The sequence below is a fragment of the Anomaloglossus baeobatrachus genome, assembly GCF_048569485.1.
Source record: "Anomaloglossus baeobatrachus isolate aAnoBae1 chromosome 5 unlocalized genomic scaffold, aAnoBae1.hap1 SUPER_5_unloc_27, whole genome shotgun sequence".
Classification (NCBI taxonomy): Eukaryota; Metazoa; Chordata; class Amphibia; order Anura; family Aromobatidae; genus Anomaloglossus; species Anomaloglossus baeobatrachus.
Genome location: NW_027441803.1, coordinates 288,208 through 310,722, shown reverse-complemented (window position 1 = coordinate 310,722; position 22,515 = coordinate 288,208). Strand labels below are relative to the sequence as shown.

At 44.8% G+C, this 22,515-nt stretch overlaps 1 protein-coding gene across 2 annotated transcripts; it reads right to left on the bottom strand.

Moving 5' to 3' along the window:
• Positions 1-7,643: 7,643 nt before the first annotated feature.
• Positions 7,644-14,300, bottom strand: LOC142259123 (uncharacterized). 2 transcript variants are annotated; one of them, XM_075331631.1, is made up of 4 exons: positions 14,189-14,300; positions 13,984-14,107; positions 13,787-13,900; positions 7,644-9,087 (listed from the first exon to the last, which is right to left on the bottom strand). In XM_075331631.1, the coding sequence occupies exons 1-4, from the start codon at positions 14,210-14,212 to the stop codon at positions 7,664-7,666; spliced, it is 1,686 nt and encodes a 561-aa protein (XP_075187746.1). In that variant the 5' UTR covers positions 14,213-14,300; the 3' UTR covers positions 7,644-7,663. The 2 variants fall into 2 exon arrangements, with proteins under 2 accessions (XP_075187746.1, XP_075187747.1); XM_075331632.1 differs by having other exon boundaries at positions 7,644-9,084.
• Positions 14,301-22,515: the final 8,215 nt, after the last annotated feature.

Sequence of the window (22,515 nt, the reverse complement as noted above, 5' to 3'; positions counted from 1 at the left end):
GGTTAGTCACCGGTCTTTGTAGTGACTGGGCCTCGGCCTACTCTACCGCAGGCCCTTCCTCCAATCTGCCTCTCCAGAAACCGCACAACAAAGAAGTGGTTGGGGATTATTTACAAGGCCCAAAAGTTTTTGGGTTGGCCTGTCAGTTCTCAGCCATGGTCCATATTTAAATCTGTAACAACACAACGGGGAACATAAACAACTGGGGTAGCCGGGAAACCGCTACCACTGCTGCACAGTGCCGTACAGCTCACTCAGCTCTTCAGGGGCAGCATCCCTTGAACAGCCGCAGCACATCCCGGGGCCCTGGTCCTCCATCGGGAACGGAGGCGGTATGGCAGGCAATACCTTCACTTCGGGGAGCTGTGTCGGCTGGTGTTCTGCGGCCATCTTGGGAACGGGCTCTGGCTCCAGGAAGGTCAGCGAGGCCAGGAGTGTCTGTGTTCCTCTCTCCCAACACGACGATGCGTGGGCGCCTCGGTTCTCCCAGGCCCACACCACTGCCACCATTCTCCGTATCTCCGTTTTCCAGTCTAGCACTTGTTGCATCGACTAGACCTGCACCCAGACACAGAACCGCGCTAGTTCTCGCTCTAGCCAGGCAGCGGTCCCTGGTGGAAGGCGGTCTGACTCTTGCTCCAATGCGGGAGCCACCGCTCCACCTCCGTCACTGCGAGGCGCTGCCATCCATCCGGTGCTTCTCCCCCTTGGTTTTTCAGGAGCCGTCCCTTAGCATGTCTCGCTTATTTCGCTTTCAGTTTCAGAGTCACTTCTTTCCGCACGCATTTCCCAGGGGGCGGGGCTTCCTCTTTGCGCTCTTTCTCAGAACACAGGAGCTGTGGAAAATAAGCGCAATAGGGTCTTACCCTTATAGGTACAGGGCACGGGCAGGGGGAGCAATAATACTCACCAACTGTAGTTGTGAAAGTCACAACTACTATAATCGCATGTAGAAATGGACCACGGCAGCAGCAACCCAAGTGGCTGATAACAGAGAGAAGTGTAGAAATAGGGTTTCTATAAGCCGCGCCAATGATCACAGTCAGGAATCAGATTAATGTGACTTTATTGCAGCATAGGTCTACGCGTTTCAGGAGCTCTGCCCCCTTCCTCAGGACCATAGAAAAGACAACATCAAATCTACCATGGTAGATACAAGTGTACATTAAATAGACACAGTGACATCAGAGTACCGCCCCATATAGAAAAAACGAGCGGGAAAGAGAGCATCGTGTTCAAAACATGACGCAATACAAGGGGGAACAAGATAAAGGAACAAAACATGAATATTTGTACAATACAGGTAACCCACGTATTAAATAATCATAATAAATTGGGTGAAAATAAATTATATGTACCCAACCGCATTGTGTGTGATCCAACCATATAAAAAAATATATATGTATATATATACAGTTAGGTCCAGAAATATTTGGACAGTGACACAATTTTCGCGAGTTGGGCTCTGCATGCCACCACATTGGATTTGAAATGAAACCTCTACAACAGAATTCAAGTGCAGATTGTAACGTTTAATTTGAAGGTTTGAACAAAAATATCTGATAGAAATTGTAGGAATTGTACACATTTCTTTACAAACACTCCACATTTTAGGAGGTCAAAAGTAATTGGACAAATAAACTAAACCCAAAAAAAAATTTTTAGTTTCAATATTTTGTTGCGAATCCTTTGGAGGCAATCACTGCCTTAAGTCTGGAACCCATGGACATCACCAAACGCTGGGTTTCCTCCTTCTTAATGCTTTGCCAGGCCTTTACAGCCGCAGCCTTCAGGTCTTGCTTGTTTGTGGGTCTTTCCGTCTTAAGTCTGGATTTGAGCAAGTGAAATGCATGCTCAATTGGGTTAAGATCCGGTGATTGACTTGGCCATTGCAGAATGTTCCACTTTTTTGCACTCATGAACTCCTGGTTAGCTTTGGCTGTATGCTTGGGGTCATTGTCCATCTGTACTATGAAGCGCCGTCCGATCAACTTTGCGGCATTTGGCTGAATCTGGGCTGAAAGTATATCCCTGTACACTTCAGAATTAATCCGGCTACTCTTGTCTGCTGTTATGTCATCAATAAACACAAGTGACCCAGTGCCATTGAAAGCCATGCATGCCCATGCCATCACGTTGCCTCCACCATGTTTTACAGAGGATGTGGTGTGCCTTGGATCATGTGCCGTTCCCTTTCTTCTCCAAACTTTTTTCTTCCCATCATTCTGGTACAGGTTGATCTTGGTCTCATCTGTCCATAGAATACTTTTCCAGAACTGAGCTGGCTTCATGAGGTGTTTTTCAGCAAATTTAACTCTGGCCTGTCTATTTTTGGAATTGATGAATGGTTTGCATCTAGATGTGAACCCTTTGTATTTACTTTCATGGAGTCTTCTCTTTACTGTTGACTTAGAGATAGATACACCTACTTCACTGAGAGTGTTCTGGACTTCAGTTGATGTTGTGAACGGGTTCTTCTTCACCAAAGAAAGTATGCGGCGATCATCCACCACTGTTGTCATCCGTGGACGCCCAGGCCTTTTTGAGTTCCCAAGCTCACCAGTCAATTCCTTTTTCCTCAGAATGTACCCGACTGTTGATTTTGCTACTCCAAGCATGTCTGCTATCTCTCTGATGGATTTTTTCTTTTTTTTCAGCCTCAGGATGTTCTGCTTCACCTCAATTGAGAGTTCCTTAGACCGCATGTTGTCTGGTCACAGCAACAGCTTCCAAATGCAAAACCACACACCTGTAATCAACCCCAGACCTTTTAACTACTTCATTGATTACAGGTTAACGAGGGAGACGCCTTCAGAGTTAATTGCAGCCCTTAGAGTCCCTTGTCCAATTACTTTTGGTCCCTTGAAAAAGAGGAGGCTATGCATTACAGAGCTATGATTCCTAAACCCTTTCTCCGATTTGGATGTGAAAACTCTCATATTGCAGCTGGGAGTGTGCACTTTCAGCCCATATTATATATATAATTGTATTTCTGAACATGTTTTTGTAAACAGCTAAAATAACAAAACTTGTGTCACTGTCCAAATATTTCTGGACCTAACTGTACGTATAATTCCTCCAAAAGTCAGGGCGAGCCTAGAACTCATGACGAATACCAAGCACAAGATCCAAGGTAGGTATGAATATAAGCAGCGGATGCACTGGCCCGCTCAGCCAGGGGAACTGTGACAAGTCTAGCCGTGTGGAGAAAAAGCAAGAAAAAGAACGGCCAAAAAAAATATATATACAAAACCATTCTATTCACTATTTCTTTAATCATAATAGTCAGAATGGTTTTGTATATATATATTTTTTGGCCGTTCTTTTTCTTGCTTTTTCTCCACACGGCTAGACTTGTCACAGTTCCCCTGGCTGAGCGGGCCAGTGCATCCGCTGCGTATATTCATACCTACCTTGGATCTTGTGCTTAGTATTCGTCATGAGTTCTAGGCTCGCCCTGAATTTTGGAGGAATTATACGTATATATATACATATATATTTTTTTATATGGTTGGATCACACACAATGCGGTTGGGTACATATAATTTATTTTCACCCAATTTATTATGATTATTTAATACGTGGGTTACCTGTATTGTACAAGTATTCATGTTTTGTTCCTTTATCTTGTTCCCCCTTGTATTGCGTCATGTTTTGAACACGATGCTCTCTTTCCCGCTCGTTTTTTCTATACGGGGCGGTACTCTGATGTCACTGTGTCTATTTAATGTACACTTGTATCTACCATGGTAGATTTGATGTTGTCTTTTCTATGGTCCTGAGGAAGGAGGCAGAGCTCCTGAAACGCGTAGTCACATTAATCTGATTCCTGACTGTGATCATTGGCGCGGCTTATAGAAACCCTATTTCTACACTTCTCTCTGTTATCGCTCTTTCTCAGGGAAGAACACGCTGGGCTGTCATTTTTCACGCCCAAAGATGGCAGCAAAATGGCGACTTTTCAAGATTTTTACAGCGGAGCACCGCGAACAGTCCAGAACAAGGCACACTTCCACCAGCTAAGTGGATGGGTTCGTAGCCTGCTCGTGACGCCAAGTTTCGAGGTGTGCCGCCCCCGTGCCAGCAGCCGGGCTGCTCGGATCCGGAATGTGGCTCGAGGGGTCCCCGGACCCGGGGGTCTTGCAAACACTTCGAATAAAAAGGGGATTGTTTATATGTGGGATTTTCTATACAGTCCGTGACGCCACCCACGGTGTGTGGTAAAATGGGGTACCACCGCTGCTATTAGGGAGCTCCCGGGGGCGTTGCGATGGCAGCTAGTTGTTATTAACCCTCTGTGGGTAGGGATGGATGCCCCGGGACCAAGTGTCGCTGTGCTGAGGATGGTGGCTGCAGGGGCCGGCGCGCCCGGTCGGACCGGGGGATGTTAGTGTACTCCTAGTCAAGAAATCACACGTCGTTAACCAAGGTGCCAGTGGCCGGAGCTCCGCTGCCGGGTGTATTCTGGTCCCTCACCCGGGGTGATGGTCTGTCTCCCTTTCCTCTGCACTATTTTAGTTCTCTTTAGACTTTTCGGTATAAAACATGGGAGTCCGCTCCCAGAACTAGGTGGGAGCCTTGCCCGCAGGCGCTGACCCTTGGGATCTCCCGGGCCCTGGCGGATGCCCTATCCCCCGCAGTGGGCTGCTGGTCTGCTTTTGGGACTTTGGGTGGGACAGGACCTGTAATCCTGTCCTCAACTGGTTAAATAACAAAGCCCGTGGTTCCGATCGTTGCTTCAGGGTCCAGGTACCCCCTCTATGCATGATTTCCAGGTCAGTTCTCCGGTGTCGGTACTGGTGGGCTCCTACACTGCCCCGGTCAACCTCGGATCTCCGGCAGCTGTCTTCCCGTATCCTGCAGACAAGGACCACCATCTGCGACCTAGCCAGTACGTCGGCGGGGCTCCAACCCCGACACCTTTCCTCTCTGGCTAACACTCCACTTTCTCCAGGGAGCTCCAACTCCCTCCTGTCACTGTCAACTCTCCTCAACTTCAACTTAAAACTGCACTTCTTCCCGCCCTGGGTTCTCTAGACCCCTAGGTGGGCGTTTTCCTTCCGCCTGGTCCCGCCCATTGGAGTGTCTTTCCTACCCTGGAGGGGGTGACTAGGGTTTTGTCGGCTTGGATGTAACCCTGTGAGGGAAGGTGTTGTGTTGGTGCCTGTTGTATGTGACCACCTGGGGGCGCCAGGGCATCACATTAGCACGAGACATTGCTCTCTCCACAAATCCAGCGCGGTCACATACTTTTTAAGGTTTTACTGAACTGCTTAAGAAGGATGCAGCAGAGCTGGGGTCGTAGAGCTCACTCTATCACTGTGAGAGTGATCACTGAGGGCACTGGGATCTCACAATCTGGAATCTTTCTTTTGGGGGACATTAGGGGCACTTCTAAAAATTGTCAGAGTAGTTTAGTGAAAGAGGGTGGTGCCTGAATGGTAAGACAGATTCATAATAATTTTTGCCCTTTTTATTACAGCATATAGGATTGGCGCTGTCACCGCCTGATTAACCCAGTGTAGGTTTACTCCTAAATGCTCCCCTGATGAATGGTGTACAAGAAACGCGTCGGGAGAAGGGAGAAGGAGACTCTGGGAGAGGACAGTGAGTCCATTCATAAGGGGTCCTAGACCTGTTTGATGAGGGTCTTTTGGACTACGCCGGATATGAGGACACACTGACCTTCTGGGAAACAAGATACCAGGAATTGGGTGAGATTGTTCCCTTTTAGACAATATCAGGTTAACAAATTGAATTTCTGCATCCCTGGATATTGTTTATCAGTTTCAACCGGATGTGATGTGACCTATTGTATGTTGGAGAATAAGGTCACTTATAAAAACTACCTCTTAATAGCAACTAGAGGATACTATTTGTTGTGAATAACACCACTGCCATTATTGTGAACAAGAGTTTGAATGAGCGGTTGTGTGAACAAACTTGACCATCTCGGTTGAATGTATGTATATATCTGCCAACACCAATCGTTATTTAGGTGTGTTTGCAACTTCACAGGGTCTGCTGATCTCTCCTAGTAATCTGGAGAATTTTAGCAACTGATTTAATCCCTGTAGTGATTTTTTATGCATAGGCAAGGTGATCCTTCCCTATTTTTAGAGGAACTATTAAATGTTATATTTTAGGTATTATTGCTGTATTTCAGGTCCTTATAATTGATATACCATACCAGTGGCTGCATTATATTTTGTTCCATTTGTTGACCAATTTTTCGGACTTTGACACATTCACTACCCCCAAAAAAAGTGTAAGGAGGAAGGTTGTCTCATAGTCCAAATGCTCCTGACTGTGGCTGGGTGGGTGGTAGTGGAGGAGTGGGTCACAGGAGGCAGGAACCAGCGCCGGTGCTACCAGGGTGCCCGATAATAACAAAAGTGAATATTCACTGCTGCTCACTCTCATAATCCTGTCTACCTCTAGGCACTGAAGCCGGCATCGAGGGGTGGGAAGAATTATGGGCGTGGTGAGCAGTAACTATTCATTCTCTTTAACAGAGGGCACACATGACACCCAGCCGCCAACTTAATGCTGCAGCTGGGTGATCATGTGTGTCTGCTTTAGAGAATGAATATTCACTGCTCCCCAAGCCCATAATCCCGGGTGTGGTGAGCAGTGAATATTCTGCCAGGTGATGTCCGCGTGTAACTGCAGGTGCATGGCAGTAACATCATGCGATGTGCCACTTACACACTGACTTCACTTGCCAGCATCAAAGATAACACCGCACACTGGGGGAGCAGAGGGATGGTGAGTGTAATCATATTTTTTTTTATGTCTGCAGTGTGATGAGGGACATATATACAAGGATGACAGCAGGTGCACAAAAATCATTGGTGTAACCTGCACCCAAAGAGGTAAGGGGGCCCAATTTCACCTGTAAACAACAAGATTGGGATCATATATACGAGGATAAAAGACATATATTCCAGAATGGGCCCAGGATGGGGATCATATACGCCAAGATGAGCCCATGATGAGGACCATATATACCAGGATGAGAGCCATACATACCAGGATGAGGATCATGTTTACCATGATGAGGGCCATATATACCAGTATGAGGGCCATATATACCAGGATGGGGATTATATATACCAGGATGAGGGCCATATATACCAGGATGGGACAAAGATGGGGAACAAATATACCAAAAAGAACAACCATCCTTTACACCAGGATGATAGACACATATAACTGAAAGTGAGCCAGGATGGGGGACATTAGTACAGAATTGGGGGTTATTTCCTTCATAACAGTGTCAGCAGCAGATTTCTCCCATAACAGTGCATCATGACTACATTTTTTTCCTTCAATTTGTTTTCCTATTTCCCTCCTCTAAAACCTAAGTGTGTCTTATGGTCAAAATAATACAGTAAGTTTAAAAAGATAGAAAATGGTGCTTTCCCTGACCAATTGTTACTTGAGCAATTGATTTTTGGATAAAACCCTTTGACACAAGGTACATCATGATGCCTTCTCCCATGTAACTTATCTGACAACAAGACCTGACTAATCATAAAAACATTTGCCAAATTCCAAATGCAAGAACGGCTCCTCTACTGTGTGTTTTTTCTCATTGTCGACAAGAATTCACAAGTTAAACATTTAATAATATTTTCCACATTCAGAACATAAAAATGCTTTATCCCGTGTGAAGCTTTCCATGGTCAACAAGAGTTGATTTCCTAGTGAAACATTTACCACATTCCAGGCATGAAAATGGCTTCTCCCCTGTATGAGATCTTTGATGCCTAACAAGATGTGATTTCTGAATAAAACATTTCCCACATTCTGAACATGAAAATGGCTTCACCCCTGTGTGAGATCTTTGATGCACAATAAGTTCTGATTTCCAAATAAAACATTTCCCACACTCGGAACATGAAAATGGCTTCTCCCCTGTATGAATTTTCTGATGTCTAACAAATTCTGATTTCTGAACAAAACATTTCCCACACTCTGTACATGAAAATGGCTTCTCCCCTGTATGGGATCTTTGATGCACAACAAGTTTTGATTTCCAATTAAAACATTTCCCACACTCTAAACATGAAAATGGTTTCTCCCTTGTATGAGATCTTTGATGACTAACAAGATGTGCTTTCTGAATAAAACATTTCCCACATTCTGAACATGAAAATGGCTTCACCCCTGTGTGAGATCTTTGATGTCTAACAAGATGTGCTTTCTGAATAAAACATTTCCCACATTCTGAACATAAAAATGGCTTCACCCCTGTGTGAGATCTTTGATGCATAACAAGTTCTGATTTACAATTAAAACATTTCCCACACTCTGAACATGAAAATGGCTTCTCCCCTGTATGAGATCGTTGATGCCAAAACAGATCTGATTTCCGAATAAAACATTTCCCACACTTTGAACATGAAAATGGCTTCTCCCCTGTGTGATTTTTCTGATGCATAACAAGACTTGATTTTTGACTAAAACATTTCCCACATTCGGAACATGAAAATGGCTTCTCCCCTGTATGAGATCTTTGATGCTCAACAAGTTCTGATTTCCTCATAAAACATTTCTCACATTCTGAACATGAAAATGGCTTCTCCCCCGTGTGATATATTTGATGCACAACAAGTTCTGATTTCCAATGAAAACATTTCCCACACTTTGAACATGAAAATGGCTTCTCCCCTGTGTGATTTTTCTGATGTCTAACAAGGTGTGATTTCTGAATAAAACATTTTCCACATTCGGAACATGAAAATGGCTTCTCCCCAGTATGAGATCTTTGATGGTTAACAAGATGTGATTTCCTGGTAAAACATTTTCCACATTTTGAACATGAAAATGGTTTCTCCCTTGTAGGAGCCGTTTCATGTTCTACATCACTTCTGTAACTTTTATTTTGCTTAAAATTCTCTGATAAATCAGAATTTTGGACATGTTTGAAAAGATCAGATGATAGAGCTTTCCGAGGAAGGGCTGGAAGTATATCTGGGACAACAGCATGCTCTTCATATATATCATGTGTGATACTTTCATCATCTGTTATAAATTCTGAACATATTAGATTTCCATCTGAACTCCCAATACAGTCATCTGCTAAAAATATAAACAATGTTACTAGTTTTAAATGATATTATCTTAAAAGTACATTTATTTTTTTTTAAACCATAACATTAGAAAATAAATTAAGGAAAAATTATTCTGAATCTGTTTTCCAATTTCGAGATCTAAGGGTAAGTTCACACAGTGCATTTTTCGCGCCGTTTTTGCGCGTTTTTCGGGTGCGTTTTTGCTCAGAAAACTGCATGACTTTGCTTCCCCAGCAAAGTCTATGAGTTTTCATTTTTGCTGTCTGCACACAGCGTTTTTTTTTAGCTGCATTTTTGTAGTGCCCACAAAAACGCAGCATGTCAATTATTTTTGCGTTTTTCACTGCGTTTTCCACCCATTGAGTTCAATGAGATGTTCAAAAACGCAATGAAAACAGCAAATTGCAAATATAGCTGCGTTTTACTGCGTTTTTATTACTAAAAACGCAGCTATAAACGCAAGGGGTGGGTAGTAAAGTGACATGTACAGGAAGAGGATTCCTTCTGTCAGTAAACACAGAAGCGTGAATCCTCCCGGTACCATCACCGCCGCTTCCATTTCCCGCCTGGTGCCATGTCCGCTCTCGTGCAGGAGGTGGAAGCGGCTGCTAAATCAAAAGTGAACAGTAGAAAACTGTCATACTCACCTGTCTGCAGACTCCCGGTGCCATGTCCGCTCCCAGCTCCTCTCCCGGTCCCGCCACCCCCGCTCCGGCTGTGTCCCGGCTCCCAGGCACGTCCGATAGCTGCATGAGCTGGCCGTGAGGACCTGGCGGGATCACCAGATGCGGTCACCTGACGCATCAGCTGATCGTAAGTCTCGCGGTGACGCCGGATTTTACCGCCGAGTGACTGATTCCCCAGCGCTTGCAGTCAGTTCATGACAGCTGCAGACAGGCCGGGGTGATCTCCGGAGTTCAGGTGAGAGCACCGGAGATTAGCCCGGGATGTCTGCAGCTGTCATGAACTGAACCGCAAGTGCCTAGGAATCAGTCACTCGACGCTCGCTGTAAAGTCCAGGCTGCACGCCAGAGCTCAGGTGAGAGCTCCGGAGTGCAGTGCAGGTACCTGAATCCAGGCCTGACATTACTGGAGATTCCTCCGGTAGCCAGTCCGACGCTGCACAGAAGTGTTTTTTTTTTTGCACTGATGCATCAGCTGATTGTATAAAAGCCGTTTATACAATCAGCTGCTGTCTCATGTGATTCAGGCCTTGAACCGGACACGTCATCTGATCGCTTTGCCTTCCAGCAAACCGATCAGATGATATTGGATCCGGATTGGACGGCACGGGACCCTTGACCCAGGATTACTGCGGAGGGGGGTTCTTTATTTCAATAAAGATGGAGTCACTAATTGTGTTGTGTTTTATTTCTAATAAAAATATTTTTCTGTTGTGGTTTTTTTTATCTTTACTAGAAATTCATGGTGGCCATGTCTAATATTGGCGTGACACCATGAATTTCAGGCTTAGGGCCAGCTGATAATACACAGCTAGCCCTAACCCCATTGTTACCCAGCAAGCCACTTGGCATCAGGGCAGCTGGAAGAGTTGGATACAGCGCCAGAAAATGGCGCTTCTATGAAAGCGCCATCTTCTGGGGTGGCTGCGAACTGCAATTCACAGCGGGGGTGCCCAGAAAGCTTGGGCACCCTGCATTGCGGATTCCAATCCCCAGCTGCCTAGTTGTACCTGGCTGGACACAAAAATTAGGCGAAGCCCACGCCATTTTTTTTTAATTATTTCATGAAATGATTAAAAAAGAAAAAGGGCTTCCCTATATTTTTGGTTCCCAGCCGGGTACAAATAGGCAGCTCGGGGTTGGGGGCAGCCCATTCCTGCCTGCTGTACCCGGCTAGCATACAAAAATATGGCGAAGCCCACGTCATTTTTTTTGTTTGGGGGGGCAAAGAAATCCTGCAAACAGTCCTGGAAGGAGGATGCTGAGCCTTGTAGTTCGACAGCTGCTGTCTGCTCTCCTGCATACACTATTGGATGGGAGCATGCTGAGCCTTGTAGTTCTGCAGCTGTCTGCTCTCCTGCATACACTAGTGGAGAATGAAGAACATATGGAAGAAGGAAATGACATCAGACCTTTTTTTTTTTTTTTCCAACAATCTTTAATGGCAATGTTCATTGATAAAAAAAAAACCGCAGAAAAACGCAGCAAAACGCAGCCAAAAACGCACCAAAATGCGGTAACAATGCATGCGTTTTTTCATGCGTTTTTTAAAGACGCTGTGTTTCTGTGTGTTTTTAGCGCTAAAAAACGCACAAAAACGCAGCATCAAAAAAACGCAGTGTTTGCACATAGCCTAAGAGTCACATTTTCTTTAATTCAGACCTCCGATTCCTGTCTCCAAGATATCTCTCCAGTAGTACCAGTTCTCTGGAATGTCCTACAGTAAATAATCTGATTGTCACAATGTGACTGCAGGATAACAAGGGACAGAGGGCTCCTACCCTGTCCCTCACACTAGGAGACCCTAGGCTATCTCTAATCTCTGGATTACCCCTGAAGATAGAGATGCCCTTGTCCTGTACCTTACTATTCTCCTGACTAGATCTAATCTGTGATCCCCCAGGGAAGGAAAGGGAAGGATTATGATGGAAATATAGACTAAGGGGTGCTTCACACATAGCGAGATCGCTACCGAAATCGCTACTACGGCACGGTTTTGGTGACGCAACAGTGACCTCATTAGCGATCTCGCTGTGTGTGACACTGAGCAGCGATCTGGCCCCTGCTGCGAGATCGCTGCTCGTTACACACAGCCCTGGTTCGTTTTCTTCAAAGGCGCTCTCCCGCTGTGACACACAGATTGCTGTGTGTGACAGCGAGAGAGCGACGAAATGAAGCGAGCAGAAAGCAGGAGCCGGCGTCTGGCAGCTGTGGTAAGCTGTATCCAGGGTAAACATCGGGTAACCAAGGTGGTTACCCGATATTTACCTTAGTTACCAGCCTCCGCCGCTCTCACGCTGCCTGTGCTGCCGGCTCCGGCTCTCTGCACATGTAGCTGCAGTACACATCGGGTTAATTAACCCGATGTGTACTGTAGCTAGGAGAGCAAGGAGCCAGCGCTAAGCAGTGTGCGCGGCTCCCTGCTCTCTGCACATGTAGCTGCAGTACACATCGGGTTAATTAACCCGATGTGTACTGTAGCTAGGAGAGCAAGGAGCCAGCGCTAAGCAGTGTGCGCGGCTCCCTGCTCTCGCGGTTATGATCGCTGAGTCGGCTGCTGTGTTTGACAGCTAAGCAGCGATCATAACAGCGACTTACAAGGTCGCTGTTACGTCACAGAAAATGGTGACGTAACAGCGACCTCGTTGTCGCTTAGTGTGAACCAGCCCTAAGCCAGACACTCAGGCACACTGCAAACTCACAGAAATAAACAGTGAGAGACTAAGGAGAAAAGAAAGAGCAGGAAGGCAGAAACAAAAAGACAACAAGGGTTAACACCACAACAGTTCACAGCATTAATTCACAACTACCACTTGTTAGTCTGTATCACAACACCTCATCACCAGACCAGTATAGGTATACTATAGCTGGCATTAATGGAATAATACAGCCAGCATATACAGGAGGGGAGAGAATTATACTGGCTTCCCCGCAGCATGTGATCAAATACACTGCTCACAGACATAAGAGAAATTAGCAGGCAGTAGTTCCACAGATCTTGACACCACCTTGACAGTTTAATACCCTGCAAACATCTCTGTGACATTGATCCACAACATGGAAAAAATCTCTTTGAAATTGTCTAAGATGAAAATAAAATAGTTAAAGACAGATGCTGGAAATTTAACGGGGTTGTCCGGGACTGTAATGTTGATGGCCTATCCTTAAGCTTTATAACCAAAACAGGTAACAGGGTCTTGCTGTCTGTACAGATAAACATTAGGGCTCCAATTCATAAAGACCGGTGATGTACACTGAAAAATGATGTCAGGGACTGGAGTGAGATTTCTGGCATAGGAAACGCCGCAGTTTGTTACGAATTAGAGAAGTGTTGGCATCACAATCTTGTTCTGGCCAAGCTCTGCCCATTTTGGCAAAGCTGGATAAAATTGGCGTGACCACACACAAACACATACACACACACACACACACACCAGCCTGTCTCCTCTTCAGCTTGAAACTCCTGCAATTGAAACTTTTGGTCACATGACGTGATGTCACAAAGGTCCTTAAGCGGTCCTTTAATTGGCATAGAAACACTGGGGCTCCTATGAGAATTGGAGCCCTGTGAAACTGCCAAGTTTGCTCTCCTTTTCCCCTAATGCCAGTCCTGCATGCCAGCCTGTGTCCTGTTCAGTTCATTTAGACTCAAGCAATTAAAAGACCTTTGGTTACATCATGTCACATGACTCTGAAGTCACCAAAGGTCCTTAAACAATCAACCTTAGAATACAACTGATGGGGACCGTAAGAGAGTGGGGTTTCTGAGAAATTGTGCAGTTTGACTCCTCCTAACGCCTGACTGTAACTAGGTCTTATTTTCGATACAGGTCTTATTTTCAGGGAAACAGGGAATTCATGAACCCTCTGCAGGTCTCTGAGTTGCCTTCATAATGACATAGAGAAAGCACTAGAAACAAAAGAGCAGAAGCAAAGAAAATACAGCTGAAAAAAACACAGCAGAAAGCCTAAAAATGTAAACACAAAATTAGTGCAGAAAGTACATGAGTAGATATCTCTTACTGGATAGAGCTGTAGGAAACACATCCTGAGGAACATCGGCATCTTCTTGTTTACAGTCCTGTGGGAGAAGAGGACGAGGACATCTCTCTGGTGTTGTCCTCTTACTGGATAGAGCTGGAGGAGACACATACAGGGGCTGAATTCATTCCTTACATACAGATAATTATAGGCCGTGTGTATTTAGTCCTGTCTATTACCTGGTGATGTGAGGGGCTGGGGAACCTCCATCATGACGTCCTTGTACAGATCTTTGTGTCCTTCTAAATACTCCCACTCCTCCATGGAGAAATAGACGGTGACGTCCTGACACCTTATAGGAACCTGACACATACAATGATACCGTCACCCCCAATCCCTTCATAGCGTTACTGTATAATGTCCCAGCATTCCCAGCAGTGTCACCTCTCCAGTCAGCAGCTCAATCATCTTGTAGGTGAGTTCTAGGATCTTCTGGTCATTGATGTCCTCATGTATCGGGGGGTGAGGTGGAGGCCCCGTGATTGGGCTCAGGGGTCTTCCCCATCCCTCAGACACAGGGGCCTGACAGCGCTCACTAGAGGTCTTCTTCACTACTGTGTAATCCTGGTTATGGAGAGACATAGTAATAAATCTCACTCCAGACATTTCCAGAGTCCTCACCTCTCCAGTTCTGTCCATCTGTTATTCCCATAGATAAGAATGATGTAATGTGACGTCATCAGAATCTCTCACCTCTCCAGTAAGCCGGAAGAGGATCTCTAGGGTGAGGTGTAATATCCTCTCCGCCATCTTGTCCCTGTCCATATCCATCTTTCACGGGGCAATCAGGAGAATTCTCTTATATAGAAGATCTCCACTGAGAGGATCCGATATTATAAGGACCTGAATGGGAAGGATATTGTAAAATACTGCAGATAATAAGGGAGGTGAGATATCACTTGAGTAGGAAAAAAATTTCAACATGAAATGTGCTATGTAAGTTGTGAAATCGACCGATAGAAGTCGCACATTATTTTTATAGCAATACACATACATTGAAAAGTGATGAATTATCCATATTGCATCTAATATGGGATCAATGAAAATTTCGCTCATCAAGCAAAAAACAAGTCCTCACTCAACTCCATCGACGCAAAAAGAATAATGTTACCGGTGACAGAAAATGGCGACCCAAACTGATTTTTTCTACAAAAGTGTTTTTTATTCACCACTAGAGATGAACAAATCTGAAGTTGAGTGTTCGATACGAACTCAGCCTTTTCCAAGAAGATGAGGAGATCGGATGCTTTACATATGTAAACCACTCTCGTGAGTATCGCTGTGCTCGGGTACGCTCGGTGCTAAGCCTGGTGTGAGCCGCCTGCAGTGTTTATCGGCTCGCACTGGGGGTAACAACAGCATGATCAGAAGTAGTGTGAACCCCCCCCAAAAAAATAAGAAAATAGAAGAAACCCACGAACTCTCCTGTGGAAGTGATCTGTTTATGGCTGCATGTGGGTGGAGACGCGAACTGTCCAATTAATGACTTCAAATGAAATTAAAGTCAAGTTCAGGTCCTAGCTTCACCAAACACATTTAGCAATGTTTAATAAAAAGAGACTTCAAGCAAAAGTCTCCCTATTAACCTATGGTGGATAAAGGTTTAGCTGCCTGTCAAGCTTCACACGCCTCAGGGCTCGTGTAGGGAGGACAGAACAAGGGCTTATATTTTAAATCTAATCAAAAAGGTCCCCAAAATCCTACTAGGGCTTATTTTCAGGGTTTTACGGAAACAGGGTAGAAAAAGCTGATGGTGCCTTCTCCCTCATACACAGAGGATATGGTCATTGCTGATTCATTAGATCAGCCCCAGTTACAAGGGAAGTAAGATGAAAATAAAAATTACTTAAATACAGAACTAGCCCCCTCCCCCCAAATGTGTGAAATATAGGAAGATACCACTGTCAATGCAAATCTTATTAGCTCCAATCATCTGGAAAAAACAAAACAAAACAGCCATATATACAAAATAAAAGTGTCACAAAATTGCTAACAATTATTTACCTCTGGTCATAAACATATATTATGACAGTGTCCGGCTTTCAGTCATAGGGATGGCTCAGATGATGTTTTAGTTATTGCTCAGTATACAGTGATCAGTGTTTGTATGCGCACTCTCAGCTCTGACTGACAGCAGGTTCCAATGCTGAGCGGCTGTCAGTCACTGTAGGGGGCTGCAGGGTATATACTGTAGTTTTTATATTATAAGACGCACCGGATTATAAGACGCACCCCAAATTTAGAGAAAAAAAAATAGAAAAAAAACATGGGGTCCGTTTTATAATCCGGTGGTGTCTTACCGGAGGGGTGTAACAGTGGTGGTCACAGGAGGCAGGGGCAGTGCTGGAGTAGGCGATGCTGCAGGTGGTGCAGAGGAGGTCCCAGATACTCACTGCGCTGCTCTGTCCTGGTACTGTGGGTTCTGCTCTTTCCTGGGGCATTGGGCTCTGCTCTTCTCAGTGCTGGGGCTTGTAACAGAGAGTTTGATAGAAGAGGGTTTCTATACCGCGCCAAGGATCACAAGTCTGGATGTCAGATCAATGAGGCTTTATTATATCATAGGTCTACGCGTTTCAGGAGCACTGCCCCCTTCCTCAGGACCATAAAATAGACCACATCAAATCTACCGCAGTAGAAGCATGTATACATTATATAGACCAAATGACGTCATAAACCCGCCCAGTCTAGAAAAAACGGGCGGGAAAAAAATCGTGATCAATACATGACGCAATACAAAAGACATGCATTGAAACAGAAAAAACATAAACATATGTTCAGTATTGATATCCCAGTAATTGCTTAAACGTGATAAAAACAACCAATCTTTGATATTCCCAGTAATAGTCAGTTAACCATCAAAAAAATTTTGAAAAAAATATATATATAATAAAAGTCCAGTCCAGTAGATTACATCGCACATCTCTGATTGTCACATCCTCTGTAGTCTAGCGGGCTTGCTTTCCCAATTCCTTAAATCTCACTCACTCACGGTTATACGGTCGGCATAAGTTCTAGACATACTTTGAGGGTATCGTATCTATGGATTTGGTAAAATATGTCTAGGATAATCCTGGACAAAGGATGTTTAATACATACACTTGTGCACTTTTATTATATATATATTTTTTTCAAAATTTTTTTGATGGTTAACTGACTATTACTGGGAATATCAAAGATTGGTTGTTTTTATCACGTTTAAGCAATTACTGGGATATCAATACTGAACATATGTTTATGTTTTTTCTGTTTCAATGCATGTCTTTTGTATTGCGTCATGTATTGATCACGATTTTTTTCCCGCCCGTTTTTTTCTAGACTGGGTGGGTTTAGGACGTCATTTGGTCTATATAATGTATACATGCTTCTACTGCGGTAGATTTGATGTGGTCTATTTTATGGTCCTGAGGAAGGGGGCAGTGCTCCTGAAACGCGTAGACCTATGATATAATAAAGCCTCATTGATCTGACATCCAGACTTGTGATCCTTGGCGCGGTATAGAAACCCTCTTCTATCAAACTCTCTGTTATCAGCTACTGGGTTGCTGCTGCCGGGATCTTATCTCTACATGCGATTACAGTAGTTGTGACTGTCACAACTACAGTTGGTGAGTATATTTGCTCCCCCCTCCTTTGCCCTGTGCCTATAAGGGTAAAACCCTATTGCGCTATTTGTCCACAGTTTCCTATTTCGTTGCAGTGCTGGGGCTTCAAAGAAATGGCGGCCGGAGTCGGCGCCTGCGCTAATGAGAACTTGAGCTGAGATCTCCATCTCTGCACGCGCCGACTCTGGGCGCCATTAGTTGAAGTACTCAGCGCCCTTGGCCGCCCAGATGCCCGCCGTCGTCTGCTACACAGATGCCAGCCGCCGGCTGCACAGATGCTACATTTGGATTTTAAGAAACACCCCTAATTTTCCTCCAAAAGTTTTGGGAAGAAAAGTGTTTCTTATAATCCGAAAAATACGGTATGTGGTAATAACAGACATTTCCCTCATTTTCCCACTAGTATCGCTCGACATCAGCAATAAAAACTCGATGCTGAAGTTGGTTTCTTATTGGTCAGTTTCTTATTCGGGGCTGAAGTCGGTTTCTTATTTGGATTTTTTTCAGGTTTTTTTTTTACAGCTTTAACAACAAATGTAAAACAATCACAATACAGTGTGGAGTCATTAACCCTTTCCATAACGCCCTTCAATGCCACGGTTTATCATTTTTGTTGGTGCTTTTCAGTGTATTCACGTCCGAGCTCCGCACTGCAGTGTAAGGTATTGGTTTTATTTTTCTTGCTAAAAACCTGTAAAAAAAAACCCCTAAAATCAGAAAAGATAATAAGAATCCAACTTCAGCATCATCATAAAAAGCCATTTTTTGTAATTCTGACCAGTGTCACTTTGTGAGGTGATAACTCTGGAGCTTCCTCAGATCCCGGTGATTCTGACATTGTTTTTTCCTCACATATTGTGGACAGTTATAAATTTAGGACAATAATGTTTGCTTTTATTTGTGAAGCAAGCGGCAAATTGATGAAAATTTTGAAAATAATGTTTTAATTTTTCTGCCCATAAACCAGAGAGTTCTGTCACACAAATTGATAATAAATCACATTCCCCACATGTCAGTTTACATCAGCACAAGTTTTGATACAACATTCTTGGGGTTAGGAAGTTAGAAGGGGTCAAAGTTCATCAGCAATTTCACATTTTATTCAACAAAATTTACAAAAACATTTTTTTAGGGCCACATCACATTTGAAGTGATTTTGAGAGGCCAAGGTGACAGAAAATGCCCAATAGTGACCCCATTCTAAAAACTGCACCCATCAAAGTGCTCAAAACCACGTCCAAGAAGCTTATTAACCCTTCAGGTGCTTCACAGGAACTAAAGCGATGTGGAATGAAAAAAATATATAATTTTACCTAAAAATGTTGCTCTAGCCCCAATTTATTCACTTTTAGAAGAAATAACATAACAAAATGGACCCCAAAATGTGTTCCCCAGGTTCTTCTGAGCGCGGTGAAACCCAACATGTGGTCAGAAACCTCTGTTCGGCCAAATAAGAGGAGCCGGAACAGAAGGAAAAATATTTGAATTTTGTAACAGAAATTTGTCTGAAATAGATTACGGGCACCATGTAGCATTTGCCAGGCTAATAAGTTACCTAAACAGCAGAAACCTCCCACAAGTGACCTCATTCTGGAAACTACACCCCTCAAGGATTTTATCTAGGGGTATAGTGAGCATTTTGAACCCACAAGTACTTCACAGAATTTGACAATATTAGGCCATCATATTGAAAAATGTCTTTTTGTTTTTACAAAAATGTTGCTTTAGCATCAAATTTCTCACTTTTTCAAGAGGTAACACCAAAAAGTGCACACCACAGTTTGTCCTACAATTTCTTATGAGCACAGGGATACCCCACATGTGACCAAAAACCTCTGTTTGGACAAATGGAAGGGCTCAGAATGGAAGGAGCAATATTTGAATTTTGGAAAAGTTGAAATAAATTGCAGGTACCATGTTGCATTTGCAGGGCCGCTAAGGTAGCTAAACAGCAGAAACCCCCCACAAGTGACCCCATTTTGGAAACTAGACCCCTCAAGGATTTTATTCAGGGGTATAGTAAGCATTCTGAATCCACAGGTAGTTCACAAAAATGTTGCTGAAGCAGCAAATTTCTCACTTTTAGACAATGTGTCCACGATCCAGCGACACTGTGTCTAGGACGCAGTGCCAGCCCTCCTGCAGAGATGTGAGTGTTGCCCACAGGAGAACGCAGCTGCCCCGGCCCACAATAAGGGTTTGGACTGCTTCGGACCATAGCTATATTGTCAAGGCAGAGAACACTCTTATCCCCACAGCAAACAATTGACATGCTGAGGCTCAGGAAACCACGCCACAAGTCAGTTTATGCTACAGAGAAAAGAAGCACAGTGGGCAGGAGATTTCTAAAAATCCTTCCACTGTGCTTGTACTGCGCAACGCAGTGTTCTGGACGCAGCCAAAACACTCTGCGTCCAAAACGATGTAAACACTGATCGTTGACACATAGCCTAAAAAGCTAGGATGGATGGATGGATGGATAGACAGAGGTAAAACACATATATAATGTCTCCCCCCCTGCATATTCTAAGCTTGCACCCTTTAGTGACTTTCATGTGGCACTAAAGGGTGTTTAGGCTTGCATTTAGCCAAAAAACAAATGATTAAAAAAAAATGACGTGGGGTTCCCCCCATTTTTGATAGCCAGCTAGGGTAAAGCAGACTGCTGCAGCCTGCAGACCCCACCTATCAGCTTCACCTTGGCTGGTGATCCAATTTGGAGGTCACCCCACAATTTTTTTTAAATTATTTATAAATAATTTAAAAAAATGTGGGGTCTCCCCCCAAATTGAATTACCAATCAAGGTAAAGCGGACAGCTACGATCTCTCATTCTCAGGGTGGGAAGGTTCGTGGTTTTTTGGCCCTTCCCAGCCTAAAAATAGCAGGCCTCAGCCGTCCTAGTAGTGGCGCATCCATTAGATGTTCCAATCCTGATGCTTTGTCCCGGCTCATTCCGTTGCCCTGGTGCCGTGGCAAACGTAATATATGGGGTAGATACCAGCTGTGTAATGTCACTTGGCATCAAGCCCTGGGGTTAGTAATGTTGCGGCGTCTATCAGATACCTGACATCAATAACCCAGTCAGTAATAAAAAAAAAAATAAGATGACAAAAAAAAAATGATTTGAAAAGCACCCCCCAATACATTTCCTATTTCACCAATTTATGGAAAAGAAAAAAAATAAACCAGTTTGCCGCAATCAATTTTGGAGGTCCCACGATGACTCTGGACCCCCCAGAATATTGGGGTATGCTCAGAAAACGTATCCACCATTTTCTAGAAGAACAGCCGCAATCCATGTGAGCAGTGTGGCTGCAGTGACCTGAGAATACTGCACTCACACTACCCCGGTCCAATAGAGTGATCTGCAGTATCATCATTCCAGAATATGGGGGTACGCTCAGGAAACGTATCCACCATTTTCTGGGGGTGCAGGAACTCCATGTGAGGTGCGTGGCTGCAGTGACCTGAGAATACTGCACTCACACTCCCACAGTCCACAGCACGCCAGTGTGAGCTGCAGTAAATTCAGTGTCACTGCGTGCAGAGATGGCTGAGAGCTGCTCTGCGCATGCGACTGACATTTCTTCTGATGACGAGGAGTGGCGGGGGATCGACGCTGCAAGAGAGGTACCGAGGGGACCGGGGATGACCTGGCTGGACCTGGGGATGACTTTTCTGCCTCATCTGACATGTCCGGGGACTGGGGACATATCAGATGAGGCAGAAATCAGTGGAGGAGGACGCGTGCAGCCGGCGCGCAACACGTGTGGTAACAATGTTAGGTGATCATGAGGGCAAGGGGAAGGTGGACCGAGGGTGGCGGCACTTTCCCACACTGGGGCAGCGAGGGAGGACATTTATCTCCCATGTGACGTTTGATCAGGTGGGAGATAAATCATTATTTACCGACCCTTCCTTTTTCTGCAATGTGATCACGATTCTCCGGTGTATACCGGTGACCACGTGACCGGGGAGCGGAAAAAACAGCCCGAATCGTGATCTCCAGGGTCTCCGCTACCCCTGCTAGCTGACACCCCGGAGATTATCTGACGCTGGGGGGCGGTATACACTGTTACCTTACCGCCATTATAATACGGTGATATATAAGAAGTGCCTTTCACTGATGTTTTACTCCGTATGGCGGTCGTAAAGGGGTTACACTGCATGTACAAAACAATATGAAAATGATCCCACAATAACAGACCCTGCACCTACCTCCACCTGCAGAGCCGCACACAGATATATAATACCCTGCACCTACCTCCACCTGCAGAGCCGCACACAGATATATAATACCCTGCACCTACCTCCACCTGCAGAGCCGCACACTAGATATATAATACCCTGCACCTACCTCCACCTGCAGAGCCGCACACTAGATATATAATACCCTGCACCTACCTCCACCTGCAGAGCCGCACACTAGATATATAATACCCTGCACCTACCTCCACCTGCAGAGCCGCACACTAGATATATAATACCCTGCACCTACCTCCACCTGCAGAGCCGCACACTAGATATATAATACCCTGCACCTACCTCCACCTGCAGAGCCGCACACTAGATATATAATACCCTGCACCTACCTCCACCTGCAGAGCCGCGCACTAGATATATAATACCCTGCACCTACCTCCACCTGCAGAGCCGCACACAGATATATAATACCCTGCACCTACCTCCACCTGCAGAGCCGCACACTAGATATATAATACCCTGCACCTACCTCCACCTGCAGAGCCGCACACTAGATATATAATACCCTGCACCTACCTCCACCTGCAGAGCCGCACACTAGATATATAATACCCTGCACCTACCTCCTCCTGCAGAGCCGCACACTAGATATATAATACCCTGCACCTACCTCCACCTGCAGAGCCGCACACTAGATATATAATACCCTGCACCTACCTCCACCTGCAGAGCCGCACACTAGATATATAATACCCTGCACCTACCTCCACCTGCAGAGCCGCACACTAGATATATAATACCCTGCACCTACCTCCACCTGCAGAGCCGCACACTAGATATATAATAACCTGCACCTACCTCCACCTGCAGAGTTGCACACTAGATATATAATACCCTGCACCTA

Bases quoted from the DNA above. Each gene is read 5' to 3' on its own strand.
- LOC142259123 (XM_075331631.1), bottom strand. From the start codon at position 14,212: ATGATTGAGCTGCTGACTGGAGAG. The intron at 14,108-14,188 runs GTGACACTGCTG...TGTATGTGTCAG, and splicing joins TTGAGCTGCTGACTGGAGAG to GTTCCTATAAGGTGTCAGGA. The intron at 9,088-13,786 runs GTAAGAGATATC...TTATATTTTTAG, and splicing joins GTTTCCTACAGCTCTATCCA to CAGATGACTGTATTGGGAGT.